Source organism: Podarcis gaigeae (genome assembly GCF_964106915.1).
Source record: "Podarcis gaigeae genome assembly, chromosome: 2".
NCBI classification, from domain to species: domain Eukaryota; kingdom Metazoa; phylum Chordata; class Lepidosauria; order Squamata; family Lacertidae; genus Podarcis; species Podarcis gaigeae.
In genome coordinates this window covers 56,115,781-56,139,198 of record NC_139679.1, presented here as the reverse complement: position 1 = coordinate 56,139,198, position 23,418 = coordinate 56,115,781, and the positions used below count along the sequence as shown (strand labels likewise).

The window sequence follows — 23,418 nt, the reverse complement described above, 5'->3', positions numbered from 1 at the left end:
CCCAAATTGCACAGAATCAATGTATGGAAGCAAAACTTACATCATGCATGGAGTCCAAAAGTTTTGTCAGTTGATAAAATCGCTGCCAGTTCTGGCTCGAGTTTCCCTCTCTCTTCACTATAGCTTTCCCCAGTTCTTTGATGTAGGTCATCCGAATTTCATCAAACAGAGCCTGACTCCTCAAACCCTCCTTAGGAACTGAAATATTGAGATTAGTTTTTAGATCACCTGAGTTTGTAAGCGCCCTACAACAGGATTTCTATTTACCGTAAACCAAGACAAGAGAAGTTAGAATCATGGTTTTAAATTGTGGATATTTATGTAGACAATTGCAGATAGTTAAGAGTTTCTGCATAAAATAAGTATTGTGAATAACACCATTAAAAGGCCATTTTGGTTTTGCAGTCTAAGACAGTATGTACCACAAGGAAAACCAATACCCACTTGTGCAGTAACCTCTCAAATTATAGGAAATTCTAAGTGACCTTGTCCATAGAAATAGTATGGTTGTAAGATTTTGCACCATGGAGATTAATGTTTCCTGGATTCATCCATCTACCGTGTCTCCAAATGGTTGTATTTCCAGGAAGAAATAAATGGCTATTGATTCTGTTTATTCTTCTAGTGTACCTAGAAAAATAAAACTCCCTTCTACTGAAAAAGCTTCTGCAAATTTCTCCTCCACAGGACTCTACTGGGCTTTGATCACGCCAGAGACTCATCCCTATTATCAGAGTCAACTTAAGTCTGAACAGAGCTTCCTTGTCCAAGGATTTATGTGCAAACTGCCACTTTCATCAGCTCTCCAGCTACCACAAAGCTTGAACCCATTTAGGAATTGAACATTTTAGTTATTTCTGGTGGCAAAATCAGTTTGGTCCAATAGATATTGTGACAGATTGTTAATTTCAAAATAATTTTAACATGCTTTTTGGACTATCAATTATGAGGTGCACAAATGCTGACCCAAGACTGACAAAATGTGGTGGCCACAGAACTCTCTAATAAAGTGGATCTGAGAGTTCTAAATTCAGTTCCCAGATCAGTGTTGAAGGAGAACTCTTTAAAAAAAGAGGAAGCACCAATGTTCACGTACTTGTAGAGAGAAGCAGCAAGGTTTTCATGCAGAGATATTCCTCATATGAAACTTGAAGACGTGCTAACTCATTAGTAACCATCAGCAAACGCTTGCATTGTTCATACATACAGGGTAAATTCATTCTCTGCCTGAGGAGTAAATAGAATATACACATCTGAATCAGTACAAAAAATAATAATTTGAACCTTGTTTACCAGTAAGGAGATGCCTCTATTTACATGAATTCCAGAAATTATAGGCTGGTAAGATATGCATACTTTTTCCAAATGAAGTCGCAAAGCAACGCCTTTAAATAAACTGCAGTTTTAATATTATTGTGAAAGGTTTACTCATAATAGTAAAATGGTATTTTATCATGAAGGGTAAAATAGATATTTACAGAATTTCCCTTCTGACCTTTCTGCTGTATAAGTATACAATCTTTTCCTTTTAAAACTTATTGCACTTATGGATTCTCCTATACAGTGGACGCTCGGATCGCGAACGTGATCCGTGTGGGATGCACGTTCGCAACCTGCAGCAATGCATGTGCGGGTCGCATGTGCAAAGCGCGATTTAGTGCTTCTGTGCATGCACAACCCTCGGAAGTACCCCTTCCAGTACTTCCGGGTTTTGGCAGGTCCGCAACCCAAAAAAATGCAGTCTGAAGCGTTTGTAACCCGAGGTATGACTGTATTCCGTGCTTTACAAATCGTCTAGGCATAAGTTATTAACAAGGCAACACAATAAATACAACAACTAGACTTGTAGCCACAGATGACCAGGAAGGAATTCCATACTGATGACAGAGTGGGTTGGCAAAGGAGGAACAAAACCCTCTACTCCTTCCTTCTCTGACAATCCATGGGATTGGGGATGGCTTTGAAGGAAGGAAGCCAGTTTATTAGCACTTTCCCTTATCTACTAGCCTGTTGAGAAGATATTTCAATTTCTAGGCTGGCCACAAAGAAGCAGGAAGGTTACTAATGTAAGCGTCTCCCCTTTGTCTCTAGAGAAAGTTTAAGCCAGTTCTTGGGACTTTATTTCACCTTATTAAATGTTTGGGCTGGATATTTTATATACCGGCTATTTTTAATGGCTAATAAAACAGCAAGATCAGTTCAATTTTAGAACTGTGTTTGTTGAATTAATATTGCTTTTTTTCTATTTTCAAATTTATATCCCTTTTGCACTTTGACAGTAGGGTGTAGCTAGCAGAAAGGCCCACACCCTGTGATATGTTTCTGCTTGAAGAGGATGTGGGGCGTAGCTTTGAGAGTCAAGATGTGCTAAGCTGTAGGTCATATTTTAGATGCTTTGAAAGCCTGCAATTTTAGAATCCTGTATCATTACTTGCCACAATTATCATGCAGTACACACTTTATGTGAGAGCTAGCATAACTCCTCCCCAATACAAATGAACAGGGAGAAGTACTAGCACTTCCAAAACATGGGGGTGATATCCATCCCTGTTAAACTGTTCCCACTATACCTTTCCTTGGTTCAATCCACCCAAAGCTGTTCAGACCATTGAAGATTCTATCAGCCACAATGGCTAAATAGAACCTCTTTGTTCAGAGACAGCACACCTATGAATACCAGGTGCTAGTGACATCAACTGCCATAATGCCTTGCTTGTAAGCTGCCCAGAGGCAATTTTCTGGCCACTATTGGAAATAGACTGCTGGAGTAGATGGAGACAAGTAACTTGCATTGAACTTATTTAGTAGTCTTGGGCAGTTACTTATTTCAGCATAGCTCAGCTGTTTGGAGCATGGTGCTGATAACAGCAATGTTGCTTATTCAATCTGTGAATGGGACAGCTGCATATACCTGCATTGCAGGGGGTTGGACTAGATCCCTTGCAACTCCAAAATGTGACAGGAGCTGCTATGACCTCCTGATCCTGGACACATTTTCTGGCTCTGCCCTCAGATTTGGTTTGAGGAGGACTTGCTATTTGCCCCAAGGCTGCCAGAACCTGAACAAACATCAGGTGCAGGGAGGTGGACCTTACAGAGTCCCTTGTAAATGGCATTATGTTTACAAACCACCTTGAATGGCTAAAGGTGGAAAGGCAGGATATCAATCTTTTAAAATCAAATCATTCAACCAGCCAACTCAACACTAAAAGCAGAGGAAGAAGCAATTTGCTGAAGGTTCCATCTGAGCCCCAAACATAAAATCCACAAAAAAAATCCCTTTCCAAAAGTTCCAACTACTGGCCCAACATATGTCGCACTGCTCTAGTGTTCTTTGTGCTGAACTGTGTTCCTAAACTCAATTCAAAGTGTTCATTAATATATTTAAAGCCCCAAACAGCTTAGTTCAATATTATTCAAAGAATCCCCTGCACCCATGTAGTGGTGTCTATATCTTAAAATCTAGTTCAGAAGGCCTGCTTCAGCACCCACCAGATGGGTGAGGATATGGATTGGTGGTAGTTAACTGGGGTAGGGTCAAATCATTTATGTGTTGTGCTGGTTATTTTAATGTTACTTTTATTCTATTTTTATGTATTATTGACTCCAAGCAGCTCCAGGTGGCATACATAACCACCGAAAGTCAGTTATACCCAAGTTCACCCAGTAAGCTTCATGGCTGATTACAGATTTGAAAACTGATATGCCGGGTCCTAATCCTGCACTTTATCTACTATACCACACTTAGCTACTTTTTGAAGAATTTTTTTATGAAATACGCAAGCAGCTTTGTGAAGGATTTTCTCAAAAAGCAGAACAAGCATATCTCCAATAAAATAAATTATCAGATGCTAGGGACAACCAACATGGAAAGCCTATTTCCTTCATGGCCATCTTATAAGTTTCCAGAGGAATCAGAATAGCTCAAGTCAGCCTTTCCAAATCTGATGGTCTCCAGATCTTTGGCTCTCCCAACTTTCATCAGCTTCAGCAAGCATGGCCAATAGTCATGGACGATGGGATCTGAAGTGCAAAATATGGGGAGGACATCAGCTTGGGGAAAGCTGGCAGCTAAATTTGATGGGTAGCTTTTGTTTTAATGAGTACTTTGAATTTGGGGAAGTGTTTGATTATTGTTAAGTTTCATCAACTAATGTTTCCTAACCAGTTGATATTGACCATTAAATTGTGCTAAATTGCTGCACTGTGCAATTAAGGAGCACTGGGAATAGGGGCTGCTTGTAACTGTGGCCTTAAAGTGCACAAGTGAGAATAATTATATAAAATAAGCATGAACAGAGAGTTACATTCCTACAGCTAACCTTCTCTTCTAGGAAAATGAATAATTAGTAATGATTTGGTGCTACAGCAAATCTGCAGTGTAATTACATTATAACTACCCTGCAATTACAATTCCCACTTCCTCCCTGTGGTATGTGTTATGTGAATACACTTGCTCCTATTCTGAGTATGTATATTTATTTGTGAATAGCTTAGAGTATGGGTTCCTAAGCAGAGCTGTCTATTCAGAACATAAATATAATCTTGGTGGTCCAATTTTTCATTCTACAATTGCCTTACATCTGCTTCAGCTAACTTGCTATAGCCATAGGTTGGTAACCTACCACTCAGATTACTGCAATGCATTCTACACAGATCTACCCTCCAAAACAGTCTGGAGGCTTCAGTTGGTCCAAAATAGGTTGACTAAGTTATGGATGGGGAGCTGCCCAGAGTTGTTGGGGCAACCCAGTCAGATGGGCGGCATATAAATGAAGTAGTAGTAAAAAAATGAATGAGTGAGTGAGTGAATGAATGGGACTGATAAACATAATTATATCATACCAGTGCTTGATCATCTGTAGTACCTTGTAGTCAAGTTTCCAGTTCCAATTCAAAGTGCTGGTTTTAATGTTTAATAACCTAAATGAGTTGGGGCAAAGCTACTTCTGCAGTGCCTCATCAGAGGTCATTCTCCAGGTTCCCCTACCTAATGAACTGAGGCAGATGCCTACTATGCAGGCTCCTTGAGTAATTTTAGTTTATGAGGGCTACAGCTTTTTTGGTAGAAGAGGTTATATAAAGCCCTGTATATTCTTATTTTGCTAGATAAATTACCTGAAATTATTATTTGCTTAATAGATGAGAGGTCATGGATTATTTCCATTAGTAAAATTACTGGTTAACCAACAGTTATCCATAGGTGTGAAATTAAATTAGCAAATGGGAGGTGGAAAAGATTTACACCATCACTAATGGAAATTTATATTGTGCAATACAGAGTTACTACATGCCACTTGCAAGTCTCATAAGATACAGTAGCCTACCAACTTGTATTTCCTGTTTCTCTGACACACGCACAGAGCGAGCGCTTTGTTAAGGGATTTTAGCAAACAACACTTGGCCAGGAGATAAGCTCAGATATTGCATCCATGACTGATTAAAACAAGATCTATTATGGACTGATACAGGAATTGCAGTTCAGAAATAGCCACATTTTCATTGTGCAATTTATACCTTAAACCGGTAAAAATGCTCAAATATTCAGGGAAATGATCAGCATTCCAAGGAGTAAAAATTGCTGGGAAACCAGATTACTTCTTCCACAAAGGTCTGTCCCTCCTCCCAAGCTCAAATGGAAGTGCCAGCCAATATTCCTGAACTAGTGCCAATACATCTATTCTGCATTCCCATTATAGTGAAAGTCTGAAAAGGCAGATACCCTCCCGTAATTCACAAACTACTCTGAGAAGCACCTATATTTCTCACAACTTCACTTATCAGATGTTTCATTTAACCTCATTAAATGAGACTGAAAGTGGTGAACCTTTAATTCACGTATCTCTCCTTTTCTCACTTATTCCCAGACCTTCACTTCACAGAACTAGAAGTGCATAGGTATCCATCAAGCTGCATAACAAGGACTATGTATGTGGAGTCAGCAAAACAGCACAGGGCACCATGGAGCTGGCTAAGACTACAGTCTCTCTGCATGCAGTTTCCTGTCAGCTGGGTAAGCAGCACCTCATAGTCTCTTGTAAATGTAGATGCTGACTAAAAGGCTGCAGCAGTATTTTCTTGGAAATAGTTAATGAAAGATGGTGGGTATTTTTTGAAGCATTCATTTATAGATAAATAAATGCCCTCCCATATTACAATACTTCCTGTTATTTAACCTTTTATGTGTTTTTGTAGTATAATATATTCCTTTTTGTTTGAAGTTGCTACCCTTGTCAATTTTATATTGGTGAAATCCTTGGTATTTGCAGATGATCATGTACTTTAAAACTATATCCCTGTAGCATTAATGGGTGGGCAGAAAAAGTGGATTGTCTTAGCTCTTATGGTGGCTAAGAAACTTCTACTTGCAAGGACAAAAATCTATTACACTATAATCTGAAGAGGTCATTTCATCCAGCCATCAATCTTCTGTGGTTACCTATTTGGAGGGTTTATATTAACTTATATGCTTTATTTAAATGGCATCTAAGTTATGAAGTTTATCCTGTGAACTGCCCTGAGACCTGCAGGTATAGGGCAGTATACAATTTTAATAATAATAGAAATACATAAAACCATTTTGATTGGTATAGGCAGTTTCCTATGTTCCTATATATGGAAGGGCACACCTGCCTAGCCAGCCAAATCAACCCTGGTGATCAATGGGGTGACAGATGTCACAGCCAGATCGTGCTCACATATATGGTGGGTTAACCAGAAAACCTCAGCATCAATCTCCTTTCATGAAATGCAACTAGAATACAATAATCAGAATCAGGAAGAGCACAGTATATCTCAGTAAGCTATTTTTCAGCTTCCTTCGCAATCCGCATAACAGAATAAAAAAACAATAAATTTAGCTATGATGTTTTATCACTCAGGTTTTGTTTTTGTTTTTTAAAAAAAATCACTGCATTCAATACAGGGACTGATATAGAACTTCCACATACTGTATTTCATTGGGAAACCATCATATTTCAAAGTATACAGGTGGTTATACTAAGCCTCTATTTTTGACGCAAGCAATATCAATCTGATGCATTGTTTCTTTCAGGTCAAGATTGGGTTAATGAAGGATAAAACAGTCAAAAGGCACTGTAGCAAAAGAGAGAAGCCTCACAGTAGAAGAAATTATTTGTTCATTACTAAAGCAAGTAATGAACACAAAAGATTACAGTGCTGTAGGTCAACATGCAAGACAGGCTTCTTCAGGGAGAAACAAAGTCATTAAGGATGAGATCATAGTCCATCCTTATTGTAGTTGCTCAATAAAATTTGATACAAGTCTTCTATTTGGGTGACTAGAATAACACACTTGAGAAACCTTTTTTTTTTTTTTTAAATAGCCAGGTCAAGTTCTGTGCATCAAGATCCTTGTAGGGCATCGAGGTTTGCCGTAAACTGAATCTACCTATATTGTTACAGTATGTAATTTTTTCATAAAACTGCACCAAGTGTCTACAGAAAGTGGTGAGAACATCCCACAACTGACTATTCTGGCCCTGCTGCAGAAAATATCTACCACCATCAGAAATGTTACAAAAATGTAAAAAGGCTTGCTTTTGAGGAATAAATATACAGACTGTCTTGGAAGCAACTGTTCTCACACAATATTAAAATACAGAAATAATAGATGTGTTAAGATTTAGCACTTAGTTGCTTATTGTTTCAGAGCTTTTTTCAATTGTGCAATGTTACAGTGCCATGCAAATACCATTACTGTGTTACTAGGACTCTGCGCTACAGTATCTCATGTATTAGAAGTGTCACTGTTTATTATGTGAAACACTGTCTGCAAAGGGCATCTGAAGGGAAGAGTTTATTTGAGTGGAAGGAACATTTAATGCTCTTAACTTATTATGACAAAAGGATTCACATATGCAAAAACAAGGTCAAGGTAGCCAGACAATATCAGTTCATAGCTGTCAACAAATAATGTTAGACAAATATAGAGGTATGATAATGGAACTATTATTATTGTGGTGTCAGTAAGCTAAAGCATTTCAAAATTAGAATTTAATAAGACAAACTTGCACTATGAAAGATGGCAGTTTTAGAATGTGAGAAGCGGAGTCTGTGGAAAAATCTCACAGGTCAAAGGGGAAGAGAGAAATTAGGGGAAGAGGAGTGTATCCTCTGTGGCATTCAGCCTTTATCAATTTGTATAATTTCAGTAAAAGGTCAGTGTTATGCCATTTCAACCCGCCTATATTATCCTTTGTTCTACTGTCTGCCTACCCACCCCCATTTTGGATTCTCAGCACAACTGTGCATAGCACCACTACTTTAACCAGTTATTTTATCTAATAGTGAAATGCAGGGTACCCTAATAGCATACTGCTATAACGAGCAAAAGGAAAAGCCTAAACAGTAACAAACAAATCTAAATATATTATTTGCTTAGTTGAATATTTATTAATAGTAGACACTCTAATAGATATATTTGACCAATCAATTGAATTGTGACCTAACCCTAGTACTCACAAAAGTAACCTTGTTAATATATTCAAAGCATCATGAAGTGGAGATGGATTATGCATATATTCTAACAAATATTTTACTGGGAGACATATCTAACATATTTTGTGCCCCCCCCCCCCGTACTACTACCATCCTGCTGTGGACACCATCACGATGCAAAACAAACCTAACCAACCCTACTCATCATTCCCCACCTCACCTTTGGCTTGCTTCTGGTAATTTAAATTTAGCCAAATTAGGTTGCCAACTAACATATGCACATTAGGGTCTCCCAATGAGTTTCATGCTGAATTGAACCTGAGTGCCCCTTGTCGTAGTATGACAATTCCTAACTATTGCACCACAGTGGCTCTCATCCTGCCAACTTGTGTTGCACAGGAAGAACACCACTGTGGTGTTGTCATTTTCAACAGACAGATGTAGTTATGCATTATTAAAGTAAAAGCCAAAAGAGATTTTTTAATACCTTCATTTCTACTGTTCTATTAAGCAGTACAAGTTACTGAAATATTCAAATTCAAAAATAAATAAGGAATTGTTTTTTTATAAGCCAAGTCTTTATACACAATTATAGTACTAATTGTGCACCTAGGTTATAAGAACACATTTCTAGAAGTGTAGCCAAGCTTTAGAAACACAGAGAGAAGGACTCGAATACTACTTACTCATTGATGATCAAATCTGGTGCAAAACACAATAAACTTCCATTAGCCTGTTTATATGATCTCCATCCTAGGGCAAAAGCCATCAGAAACATCCACGAATACTGCAGAAGTGTCATTTGGTCATCCAGATGCAAGTTTCTGAAACCTGATTGGAAATAAAAGGTACAAGATCTAGCACATTTCCTGTTGTAATTAAAGTACTGCATGTCCAAAGTGTTATTTTGAATCTTAAAGTTCAGAATGACTTCTTGAGAGGGTCCAGAGTCAAAATGCATTAAAAATTCAGTAAAGGGACATAAGATTCAAAATAGTTTTATGAAATAGTAATGCTAAATAGCAAAAAAAGTTAATAAGAGACATATTCATATCTAAAGGTAAAGGGACCCCTGACCATTAGGTCCAGTCGTGGCCGACTCTGGGGTTGCGGCGCTCATCTCGCTTTATTGGCCGAGGGAGCCAGCGTACAGCTTCTGGGTCAGGTGGCCAGCAGGGCTAAGCCACTTCTGGCGAACCAGAGCGGTGCACGGAAACGCCGTTTACCTTCCCGCCAGAGCGGTACCTATTTATCTACTTGCACTTTGAGGTGCTTTCGAACTGCTAGGTTGGCAGGAGCAGGGACCGAGCAATGGGAGCTCACCCCATTGCGGGGATTCGAACCGCCAACCTTCTGATTGGCAAGTCCTAGGCTCTGTGGTTTAACCCACAGTGCCACCCGCGTCCCATATTAATATCTACAAATATGCAAGTTACAGTTGATATACTGCAGTGAAATGTAACCAAGCTCTCTCCTTTGTATAATGCTCTTTGGAAGAGGCAATTTCCACTGGAAAAGGAACATTAAGAAAAAGAGTGTTTAATCTTTTCCCTGCCAGGGAAGAAGTTGATGAGACTTTCCAATCCTAGTATTAGTTCTTGTTTCATTTTTTTCCTTTCATGTCAAGCCACAACAATTAACAGTAAGGGAATAATTTATATCTGTGTCATTTTGGAGGTAGAACTGCAACCTATACAGTGGTACCTCGGGTTACATACGCTTCAGGTTACAGACTCTGCTAACCCAGAAATAGTACCTCGGGTTAAGAACTTTGCTTCAGGATGAGAACAGAAATCACGCGGCGGCAGTAGGAGGCCCCATTAGCTAAAGTGGTGCTTCATGTTAAGAACAGTTTCAGGTTAAGAACGGACCTCCGGAACGAATTAAGTACTTAACCCGAGGTACCACTGTATGCTGTTACAAAATGGAAACCTGGAAACCGAACCTTTCTCTATGGTGTAAGATAAGAAGCCCATGATTTAGGGCTGGACAAAGTTTGGTTTTCAACATCACAATCTGGCGATAAACCACGATTATGAACTATGCTGCATTGGCCCCAGCCCACAAGGCACAGGGTGAAATTGATGCAGCTCTCGCCATGGGAGCGGAGGCACTTTCACCCCAGTGCCTCATAGGCAGGGACAACTCAGCTTGTTTGTGCTGCTCAGCTGGGGCCCCCACCTGCACAGGCCGGAGGCTTCTTTTTCCTGCTTGCCCCAAGTGTAACGGAGCCCCAACCTTGCCTCCAGCTTGTGCGAGCTGGAGGCTCCATTAAAATTCTCCATTCAGGGGCAGGCAGCCACTAAGTAGAGAAGTTTAATGGAGCTGCCTATTTGCATGGGCAGCTGAGGGAAGAACAAGTTGCATGACGGCCAGAGCGCAATGGCTGATTCACCTGGCAGTATATTGCAGGTGAAATCACTGCTGCTGCAGAGACCCACTGTGGCTTGTTCCTCCCTCTCACACTGGGCGCTGACAGCAGAGGGACTCGGCAGCAGAAGTGGCTTCACCCACAACATACCACTGGGTATACTGGCCCTCATACCGGTCCTGGGCAATGTATTGATTCATCATCCAGGCCTACCATGGTTAGGAGCAGAATATGGCCTTGCAAAACACACATTAAGGAAGTATAGTCTATATTCATGTAATACATATACAAACCTGGTATTGCCTTTGCCCATTTCACAGCAGCAACCACTTGCCTTCCTCCTAGCATATTGAGAGTTGACATAATACGCCAAGTTGTGTCCGGTACTGTGCTGTCATAGCCTGAAAACATCACTTCTGGTTCAATGACTTCCAGTAGGGAAACCAGAGTAGGCGTTAGCTGTGGCAGGGAGGCAGGAACAACAGCCTTATTTGTGGGACTTTCTGCAGTCTCTCTTCCTGCAGCCACACTAGATTGCTGGATTCCTTTTATCTTTTTCTTTGTCTTTCGTGCTAGAAATTTTTAAGAAAAGAAAGTCAACATTAAAAAATAAAACCAGAAAGCGTTGCTAACACAATCAATGCAATCTTCTATGCTGCAGGCATACAACAGACTCCTTATGGCAGGGAATCCTGTGGCCTCTCATCATCCCCAAACGTTGGCCATGCTTGCTGGAACAGAGAAGAGTTGGGGGGGCCACAGAGATTTCCTGCTCTTCCTTTATGGTTTCATTTGTATGAACAGAAAATGAAACCTTGGATTAAATGTGAAAAGGAAGAAAAAGCAGTAGTGCACCTGGGGGAAATTACTAAAAAAATTATTCCATTTACAGCTTTGGAATGGAATGGTTTCAATGAGGCCTTTGCATTGCACTTAAACCAAGACAACATAACAGATGGATGAACAAAACTACATATACACCATGGAATTATGCCTACATGCACATAGAATGCATTACTAGACATGAATCACCATAGCCAGGATTTTAATTTGTTTCTTCTACAGCTGGACCAAAAAAGATATTTTTTTCCTGACAACTGCTTGCCATTATAATTAAACTATGGAATACATATGCCAGATGAACTGCTCAAAATACACTTCTCCGTATACTGTTTTTATTCACGTTTCCACAGTATCTATGCTGCCTGCATACTTTTTTTACGTATACGAACCATATATCCTGAAAATTTTGCAATACTGTATATAAAATCTATCTTACAGTGGAATTACAAAAATGGACAAAATAGAGTACCAGATAATGAACAGCAATTATAAAGTTAATACTGGTCCCTTCCAACTTCACAATTCAATGAGTAGCAAAGAGCTGTAAAGCACTTAGCCAACTAGGGCTTTGAAAAGATAGCACAGGGCCAGATCACTTGCATGCAGCAGTGCTTCCATGTGGCGCTATACACTTGATGCCTCCAACTGCAGCAGTGCTTTTGGCAGCAGCTGCCGTTACAGAAATCACTGCAAATGTAAATCATGGAGGCACTTTTGAGCTTACCAGTGATCTTGCTATTCCATACCTGAGTTAGCACACAATTAGAGGTGTCTTTGGAGACACATACATGCAATAACATACAAAATCATTAGTTGTGTTATTAGCTATTATACTATTGGCTGCCTATTACCTACTGAGATCGAGGTGATGTGGTTGACATTTAAAGTACTAAACAACTTGGGACTATTATACCTAGCAGACTGCCTTCCCCAATACAGACCAAGTTGATCTTCCAAAGAGACTCTGCTGGTTGCTCCACAACCACCAAATTGTCATTTGGTGACAATGTGGAAGTGGGTCTTCTTGGTGATAGCATCCACACTCTGGATTGCTCTTCCTTAGATATTTTGTAAGGCAGAGATTTAGATGTTTTGTAAGACAGAGACAAAAACGTATGCAAAAGCACAAGCAGCCAAGTATTTTAGTTGTTTGTCCAATTAAATTTGTTACCTGCAAAGGCCTAAAACATACCGCCTCTAAATTAAGTTTCTGGTTCTATTGTTAGACATTCTATTGTTAGACATAAGGGCTTAAAATAATCGAAACACATAATATTTCAGGGGCCTCTAGAATTATATAGTCACAGCATTATCATGAAATTGCTATAATAGTTAGCAATGTTTACAAAGTTTGAATGTGAGGAGGGGATGAAAAATGCCTTTGCTCCTAAATATAATGCCACATGGAGCAGCAGAGACAGATCACAATGCAGGCTTGCCTCCCTAACTACTGAGCTAGAAATCACAGAACTGCTGGGTTGGAAGGGAGCCCGGGGATCATCTAGTCCAACCCCAGCAATGCAGCACCTGAGCAGCACCTGCACTCTGTCTAATGGTAAGGCCAGGTCAGTTTTCCTATCACACAAATGGAAGTCTTCATTCTGCCAAACACTACTAACATTGCTACTACAAGACTTCCTGGATTGCAATGACAAGCCTGCAACAGTTACCTCTCCTCAGCCAGAAAGGACCAAACATGTGAATTTGCTCATTATGAATCTGCCATACAGTATTACTGAATGTTATCACCTATCCATACTTTAAAAGTTTCATATTGTTGACAATGGATTGCACTCAACCAGATGCTACTCAGAGTAGACCCACTGAAATTAGTGAACAGAAGTTAGTGGTGTTGATTAACTTCAATGGGTCAAACTCTGACTAGAACTGGTATAGAATACCACCCGATGAGTCAACATTTTTGTTTCTTCCTGATTTGCATTCAAACTGTTGTACACTCCAAGTGTGGGGTTTTCCCAACCACTGTATTTACTGAAAAAATGAGTGCACAAATACGTGAAATCGGAAAGTGAAAACAAAAAGAAGAGAAACGGAAAAAAGAGATTAGCATGCATACAAATCATACTGCTTCAGTGCAAAATACAGTTCTTATGAGAGTCTGGGAAAGATTGGAAATGTATGTTGAAATAAATATCTAAGTTCTGCCAAGAAAGACATGCATATGTTAAACATATACAGTGATAAATATTCATTCAGAAAACATTAAACAACTGCATATATTGCCACTAACCCACTTAAATAAGTTAAATAAGTTGGAGTCTTTGTTATTAAATATACCAAGCAAAAAGCACACCAAGAACTCAGGCCAATGTAAGTTTCAATAGTGGGAGTGGTCCCTACTCACAATTCAATAGTCAATAGGACAGGAACAGGGCCCTGTTTCGATGTATTCACCTTCATCAGCTAATTTTTAAGTTTGAAGTTTGTAAGTCTGAAGATTTTCGGATAAATATATCCTGTTATATATAGATATATAGAAAATAACAGGATATATTTATCTGAAAGTCTTCAAACTTACAAACTTCAAATTTAAAAATTAGCTGATGAAGGTGAATACATCGAAACAGGGCCCTGTCCTGGTTTCCAATCCATAACTGACTTCTGACTTCTGCTCTATGATTGAAACTGAGTCTCCATCTGCAAGCTGATAAATTATAAGGATCAACATTACTGTCGAGTCAAAAAGAGAAAATCTTTTAAACAAATTATTGTGTTATACATATCTCTTTGAGTTTGTAATCTCTGTTAGAGTTTATAATCTCTATAATACATACTTTTGAATGGATTAGTTTTTGTTATTATTGACTATTGAATTGTGAGTAGGGACCACTCCCACTATTGAAACTTACACTAACCCACTTCATGCATTATTCCAGTGATGGGATCAATGTGTAGAATGAAGCAGAGGGACTAGGCCACCAGTCCTGCACTCAACATCATGCAGCTTCCCCCATCCCTTATGTTCACATATTAGGCAAGGATTTCTGAGTCTATGGGTACAGGCTGCCATCACAGCTGCACATCATAGGAAAGGCCAGGAAAAAGATGTGTGGCATTGGATGCAACATGTCCCCACTGTCTTTTTCTATATTTGGGACATCTTCATATGAGTAATGTGCAAAGAGGCTTTATATATGCAAAAATGAAGGATTTTCTAGGTTTCAGCTTTAAAACATTTCAAGTTACCTTCCAGGTTCATGCCAGCTTGAAGACATTTCCGATAGCGGCAAGCTGGGCAGTTTTTTCTCCGGATTTTGTCAATAATGCAGTCATTTCTTCCAGCACAGAGATAATTGTGCTGCCCTGCATTTGCAAACAAAGCACAACACCTTTATAATTATGAGCATTTAATTTCTAACATGCACTTGTTGGGTTGGGGAAGAGAAGAAACAAATGGACTTATCTATCCTATCCATGTACATCAGGATGGTCTAACGTGTGGGAACACCCCTTGCCCCTGCAGCCCTTGTACTGCCTTCCCAAAGCCAGGGAAGCAAGGTGCTGGGCTTTGGAAAGGATGCATGAGGGCTCCGACAGGGTTCTACAGTCCCCCCCCTTTCCCAAAGCCTAGTTAGCTCTTTCCCAGCTTTGAGAAGGAGATGGGTGGGCTCTAGGACCCTGCCAGAGCCCTCACACCTCCTTCCCAAAATGCAGTGTCTTGCTAAAGGGGCATGAAGGGGTGTGTGTGTGTGTGTGTGTGTGTGTGTGTGTGTGTGTCAAATTTTGGTCTCAAGCTCCCCCTCCCTTTTCGGCTCCATGGGCCAGATCTTTATCAGGATCTTACTCACAGGTAAAATCTGACAGGTGAGCAGGCTGCCCACTTTACAAAATCCCTTGAAATCCAATCTTAAGCAGGGAAGGAAGAGAATTGCAAAGGTTTTTTGCAAACCCCCTCCCATTTCCCTTTTAAGACCCCAATATCAGTGAATTAAAAGGGAAGTAAGAAGAGGTTTTTTAAATCATCTGCAAGTCTCCCACTTCCCTTTTTTGCTCTGAAGGGGGGGGGGGGGTACACAAAAAATTTGAAGAGTCAGATGAGAGGTATTGGAGAGGGAGTGAATATAAGGAAGGCCTACATTGTTCCAGTATTCTATAGGTACATGTCCATGAAAATCTGAGATAGATGAGACAGAAATAGGCTGAACATCTGCAGCAGAATGTCAGTTGCTAGGAAATCAGTGTGGAACTGGAGTGCTTTTTATGACCACTCACATTTTTATATCAATGTATATATCCAAGTAGTCATTTTATTGTACTGTATAATTTCTCCAACACAGAACTTTTGAAAAAAGTAAACTGCTTTTTCAAAAACTTGCTATGGAATAGTTCACTATAAAATGTCTATCCATACTTTTTTCCTGGAACAGAATTACGTATTCTCTGCATTTTTTAGGTTAAAGTTGGTACCACCAGAGCAAGCAGCCAGTAATCTAGTTTGGGAAATTTTGTTTTGAAATGCTGCTTTAGGACATATTGATTTTACCACTTTAAAAGAACAGGGAGGAAACTATTTGGTTTTTGGAGCTTGTGAAGCAGGCAAACTAAATCCTTTGGAATTTTTATGGAACCAAAGATCCAAGTATAAGCAAACCTTGGAAGCAAAGTAAAGTCAACTATAACTTTTAAAGAGCAGATTCTTTCCATATTGAATTAAATAGCAGTGTTAAACAATGGGAGAACAGTGAACCTTAATAGATCTATTTACCAGGGTCTATTTACTAGAATCTATTTACAAATAAAATCAAACATTGAAAACAACTTATTATCTTATTGTATTATGGATTTTTAACATTACATGTCTTTGCTTAGTTTGCTGTAAACCATACAGGAAAAGTTCCTGTTTAATATGAATTGGGAGGGGGCGGGATTCCAATGCCTAGTGTGCAAGGATTGTAAACAACACTATGGTGTGGTATCCTGGGGGTTGGGTAAGCAGTTACACTGAGAATCCTCTGGCAGAGAGTGGGGTCCTCTTTGTGTGGGGAGACAATGAAAAGAGCAGACTACCATTAGTGAAAAACAGGGTGGGAACTTGCTAAAACCATTGGTTGTTTAAACTGTTTGAACATCTTGTGTTTGCTTTTACCTAGGTATTTGGTTAAATTGGAAATTTTTAATTTTATTAATGTAGTTTTGCTTGCTTTTCTCATGACATAATTTTTAAGTTTCTATTTCTTGGGCCTGTTTATATGTTTTTTTGCAATATTGTATACTATTTTCCTCTGTTTATTTTTATTACTTTGCTCCATGCTTTGGGATTGCAAATATTCAATGACGAGTGAGCTATACCATAAATGAAGAGTGGGCTGTATTGTAAATAAAAATAAACAAAACAGCCCTCTTTGGCTGTTTGTTCTTTCATGTTAGATAAATACATGAAGAAGAGTTAGGAGAGCAAGCTAGTTCTGGCTCCACCCACATCACCACCCATGATTTGGAGGGCGAACATCTGAAGAAGGTAGCTTCCACAAGTATAGAAGGCTCCCACTTTAGAAGTCTGCCCTCCAACTTGAGAAAAGCAATGGAATGGGAACAGGAGGTAGAGCCAGAATGCTTATTCCCACCGGCTGCTTTCACATGCTTACTTAACACGCACATACACACACGCACACACACAGAAAAATACTTGAAGATGGCTACTGAAGACCAAGGATTTTGCAAGAGATAGGAAGAGATAGCATGGAAATGAACTCCAAACCTTTGTAAAAACCCACAAACATTTGAGGGGAGATATAGACTATACGTTTTAAATAATTGTGATATATCCTACCTTCCACAGCTCTTTTGAAGAACACTTTGCAGCTGCCACAAGTTAGGACACCATAATGACACCCAGAAGCCTCATCTGAGCAAACAAGGCAGAGCTTGGGAGGTGGTCCCGTAGTTGTTGAAGAGGTAGATGGTGAAGTGCTTACATCAGATCTCATTCCAGGGCTAAGGAAACAACAAAACAAAGACCAAACTAAAGAAAGGAATTAAAGTATAGAAATACTAAGTTACAAACACATTGACTCTTACTCTGCTCTGTTAACCAAAACACAAGAAAAGCATCTTGAGTTTTTGCTGAATTCATTATACTCACAGTAAAGAACTTCACATTTTAAAACCATAAAAAGAAAGTGCTGTTACAGTAATACTGAAGGAAGAGCCTGGGATTTTAAAATGCACAATATTTAAAAGTATGTTTTCACCCTATTTATTCCACAATTGGAAGAAAAAACAAGTAGGGAAATGCATTGTGGATGCATGCTATGTACTTGTATTTAATGTATGCAATTTTTATTTCAATAAATGGTGCTTGGATGTCAGCTGGAAGTCAGCCTAGATGCTCTTTAAAAGTATTATCTTGAGGCCATTAGGATCAACCATTTTTTTAATGCTTCGTTTTGCACACATGATACTTTCAATGGGATAAAAAACACACAACACTTTCTGTGGGATGGAACATTACATAATGATTGGCCCAGTTACAACTGGAACTAAGCTTGTTGCTGAAGGAAGTTTGAATCTGTGATGCAACTGAATCTTAACATTTGAGCTTACACAGCAAAATTGAGCAAAACAAGGTGCACACTTCTGAGATCTGCTTAGGTAACTGAATCCTAAGCTCCAAATGAAGAGATGATGCAGGGCTTGTTTGGATTGCAACCAAAAACAGAAGCCACTGTAGGTCTATGCCACTATGTGCTACATCCACCAGCCACAAAGTTGAGGCCCAGGCCAATGTGGATAACCAACTTTCACTCAGGCACTTGGCCCCTTCCTTGGAGAAATTGGTATGAGTGCTCAAAGCACCAGCAGAACACCCCTACAATCCAAGTATGAACTCCACCACTATCCTGGCTATTGCCCTTTATATTTATATTTAGACTTTAGCTAAACCAACAGTCTTAGTTCTGTTTAGAGGTGGTATTGCCTTCTGTGCACTTTCAAGATCAAACTCCAGATACCTCCTTCAATTAATTAATCTAACCCCCATAACACATAAAAATTTACTCAATTAACTTTCCTAGGGCACATGGTAGTATGCCTATATTCAAGAAAGCTTGAAATGAGAGGTAAAGCCGAGTGTCATTTACATGCTGATGATATTGCAACCCAAATCTCTGGAAGACTTCCCCCCAGTGGTTTACATGGCTCCCTTGTTCTTTAGTATTTACAATATAATACTTCTGTAGGACATAAGGCAGCTTTGGCTGTAGAGTAGAGCAAAAGTTCCCCAGCACCATCTTCTGGAACCTCTCCTTCAGAAGTAAGACAATCACTTTAAAACCATGCCTTCCAAACTAATCCAGATAAGGTTGCCATGGACAACGGTACTGAAAGCTGTTGAGGTCCAGGAGAACTAACAAGCTTCCTCTGAATACCAAGGAACTGACACCAGATCTACAGACAGACAGAAAACATTTTGAAGTAGTTGTACTGATAACCTAAGTCATATCCTCATTCTAAGCAGAGACCTCAATAAGACTGCCAGTTAAACCTGTGAGAAAATCTCCAATTGGCTTCAGAAAACCATCCAGATCCATCAGCTTCCAGGGAGTAGACCAAATCTGATCAGTTAATGATCTGTACATACCAATGGAGTTGCTTCTCTCACACCCACATATTATTTCCCTCTACTTCTGTAGAGAAACAAGATCCAAGATACACCCTGCCAAGTATTGGTTCAGATCTTGAGACAGGTCCATGGTTGACAGGGCAGCTATGAAATCCTGAGCTGCCCCTGAGAAGACAGCATCAGCATGAACATTTAAGTCCCACAAGACTTGGAGTTGTCAACACAACACTCAAGACCACAAGGGATGGACATAGGATGAGGGCTTCTCTTAGCACACCGTCATGAGAACCCAGCACCAGTTAGAGACACTCAAAGCTGATTGTTCGACTGATGACAGAGAATGTACCCCTAGAACAAAGTAACCCCTCCTCCAGTTGTCTGAAACTATACAATAGGCATCTCTAGTTTGTGCATAAAAACTAGGCTACTGTGCAAAGGTAATATTTCCATTAATTGCTCCACCCACTTTTGCCTCTGTTCCCAACCCTCACTGGCATGTGTCCCAAGGATGTTATTCACAAGGGAATACAGCTCATGGTCTGAAAAGGTTCCTCATCCCTGAATAAGTTTTAGCTTTGCTTCATAACCTTTAAAAATACAATAACCCTAACCCTTTAAAAATACAATTCAGCACAACAAAAATGCTTCACTGCAGTGATGCCCACTGCTAATACTTCCCTTACAGTCCATTTTTTATTTTAACAAGTTGAAGAGTAAAACTACTTTTGCAAACACAAAGCTAGAAGTGGGAGGGAGGCAGGATTTATCAGATTTACAACCCAGAACTAGGCAGATGAAAAAATGCAGCAGTTATAAAATACAGGTGTGTTGGGTTGTTAAATGCCATGATTATTAGCCAGTAACAGCATGTGTTTAAAATAGTTTTTACCTTTTATTCTCAAAAAGCAGGTTTATACCCCATTATAAAATAAGTGTATTTACTTCCAGAAGGCAAAGATAAGGGTCCTCTGAAAGTTCAGAGGACAACTTCTATTGACAAACCATGTTACCCAACCTAATTTTGTTTATTAATGATTTGCCAAAGTCTTTCACTCAAGCACAAGGTCCAAACTTACATGTTTGGAATAAATTGTCTAATATTACACTAAAAGCTAGGATTCAAAAATGCTATTTTTCAGTGGAACTCACAAGCATAAAATGAATGGAGCAACATTCACTGAAAGAACCCAGTACAACAGGGAGGAAGGTCTATGAGAAACAACAGATAACATTATGGCTAAAACAAAGTGTGCAAGTGGTACTGAACATAGTTACAAGCTAACCTGAGAACTCTGTATTAGCTTGGAAAGTTTTCAGGAAGTTGCAACAGAAGAAATTTCTCTCATCTACCAACAAGTCTTCAGCTTCACCATACTTTTGTGCTAACCACCATGTAATAAATTCTGCCTTTCTTGTTTTCTGTACCACCCTGCCCCTTTTAAAGGTAAAGGTATGCTTTATTCCATATTTCAGGACATATTTTTGCATTGTTTTGGGAAAGTTTTTAAAATAAAAGCAAGCTTAGGATGCCTGTTTATAAAGTAAGTTGAAGGTCTGAAATCTAAAGGTTAAGTGTCACAAACTTTCTGTCACAGCTCAAGGGTTTGACTGTATCAAGTTTCCAAGGCTTGGTGGGGAATATTTAAACATCTGTAGAAGAAAATATTCAAATTGTTTTATTTCTGGGACAGCTGATAGAGACACTACACTACAGGGTGGGAGTAGGGGTGGAGGAAGAAGAGAACCGCTCCTATTTTGGTATTATGAACTCTAATTGCTGGTTTATGTTTCATTAAATGAGATGGCAATGCCTATACATAATCTGAACTGCAGTTCCACTTCAACTACAAGAAGAAACTGCCAGTCTTGTCCCTAATGCTCCTAACATCTACATGAATCTGATAGATATGTCTGCCACTGAGTGGGTCTGGAGATCATACTTCTTTACCAATGATGACTAGCAACCAATGGGAAAAAGACACATGCCCTTTCTAACAGTAATCAAAGGGCAGTGGCTGCATGGGTTCATGCAGTGCACAGCTATTAAGAAACCTACACCAAGTGGAGAAATGTCATTAGCATCATGCGTTTATCTGTATGCCAGTCTTCCACAAAACTATGCCCGGAGTGGCTCACAATATATCATGAAAAATAATAAATATAACAAAAAAAGAACAATTTAAAATGATAATGTCAATCAAACCTAACCTGAACAGAAAATAATTATGCCATACAATCTACTACATATTTTAGAAAATGCTTTGTCTGTCTGTCGTCTATACATTCAGACACCACTAGAGATATCATCACCAAACTTGGCAGGAGGAGTCTGAAGGTGGGAGTGGCAATCTTTGTTGATGTTTGGATGCTAGCCACCATTTTGAAACAAGGTGGTGGACCAAAACATCACTTTGGCCTGATTTTGGCTGTATTTTTTTGGTTGGCTTTCGTTTTAGCTCATTCTTCGCTGACCTTCCCCTCCTTCAGTTGTGTTTTTTGACATAGAGTAGATTTGGCTGCCTTTGATATATCACTGCCAAATACAGCACAACAATTCCCAAGGTGAGAGAAATGGGCATATTTAACGTTTGGATGCCAGGCAGAACGCTAAGTCATATGTTGGTCAACTAACAGTACTGAAAAACAACTGATACAGCTACTAAAATTATTCACATAGACTGAGGCATTAGCAGGGAAAATGGTAAGTTAAATTACATCACAACAATCTATTACTATCGATTTTAAAAACTCTAAACAAACATCCTTAAAATAAAAAGTCTGAAAACTGAAGTTTTGAACTTCCTGTAAGATTCCAAAGAAATATCATTTTAAAAAACAATTGCACTCTAAACCACACCCCTGAAACGCACAACTACATTTCTAACTCTTAACGGATTACATGCAAAGCGAAAAGAGTTGTGCTGAAAAAAATGAAAATTCCAGGAATAACATCCCAGCAATTCTTAAGAGACTCACTTTTATTGTTTAAATCACTGTTTAAAAAAATCACAGCAGCCTGCAAGGGAATTTTTAGAACGTTTAAGCCAAGATTATAATTACTATTACTGCCAGAGAGAAAGCAATTTTGCTTCTACAATACCTTATTTTTAGCTTTCATTTTTATAGATATTGCAAGAATGTTATGATATTTTGAGATTAGGTAAAATGATAGTTGAGCATTTCCTCAATGTTCAAAGAACACCTCTTACTGCCCTGCCATAGGCAAATGACCAATTAATGGGGCTTTCCTCATCTAGGAATGTGGTATAAAGAACACAAAGGTTCTATCATACAGGTTGTGCTCCATGAACTTTAATTATTACTGTCTTAAGCACTCTGCGTCTTGAGTCCCTGCAATAACAAAAGGCTCTTTCTACAGTACAGACGACTCCCCTATTATGGGCAGGTTATGTTCTGGGCCGCCACACACATAAGTGAAATTGAGTAAAATGGGGTGCACCCTCTAAACACACTTTGTATTTTATTTTAGATTACGTGAAAATTGTTCAGTTTGGTTGTGTATTTTTTGATGTTTTATTTATTTATTGGTGAGTTTTGTTATGCTAAAGTTATGTATTTTTTTCTTGTTGTAAGCCACCATGAATATGTTGGCGTGCAAATAATATTATGGAAAGGTGGCGTGCAAATAATATTATGTATGTATGCAGGTACTCAAGAAGGGACATTTCAGAAAAATGGAATGAAATATAAGAATGATAAATATTGTATACAATGCTTAGAATATGACAAGCAGACAAACTAATTTGTACCTTTCCTACTGACTGAAAGAAGACAGCTATGTCTGTAATTTAGTACGTATTAATAGCAGCTTCATGATTTATGCAATTGCTGCAGGTACACTGCTGTTACACAATACATAAAGCAGGGGTCGGAAAAGTTTTTGTGACTTGGGCTGGTTCATGGTCCCGCAGACGCCAGGGTGAGCATGTACACATGCGTAAACGCTCCTTCTGGCACGGAGGAGGCGTGCACAGCTTCTCATTGGCTGCAGCAGCTTCCTGCAACTAATGGGAAGCCAGCCAGCGTCGCGGAAGCCGGTCCCTGCTCTGCTCCGGTTTAGCATGGTGCATGGGAGCCAACCGAGTAGGCGGCGGGGGTCCATGGGCTGGTTAAATGACCCCCATGGGCCTTAGGTTGCCGA

At 39.3% G+C, this 23,418-nt stretch overlaps 1 protein-coding gene across 3 annotated transcripts in view; it reads right to left on the bottom strand.

Annotated features, from left to right (window-relative positions):
- The window catches only part of NR3C1 (nuclear receptor subfamily 3 group C member 1), a 52,477-nt gene that overhangs the window by 6,882 nt on the left and 22,177 nt on the right, over window positions 1–23,418 (bottom strand). For all 3 annotated transcript variants that reach the window (XM_083728268.1, XM_083728269.1, XM_083728270.1), the window contains 6 exons: window positions 17,466–17,629; window positions 14,882–14,998; window positions 11,125–11,403; window positions 9,147–9,291; window positions 1,097–1,227; window positions 41–198 (listed from right to left, as the gene is read on the bottom strand). In XM_083728268.1, the coding sequence (XP_083584394.1) occupies window positions 41–198; window positions 1,097–1,227; window positions 9,147–9,291; window positions 11,125–11,403; window positions 14,882–14,998; window positions 17,466–17,629 (994 nt within the window). The remainder of the gene's footprint in view (window positions 1–40; window positions 199–1,096; window positions 1,228–9,146; window positions 9,292–11,124; window positions 11,404–14,881; window positions 14,999–17,465; window positions 17,630–23,418) is intronic.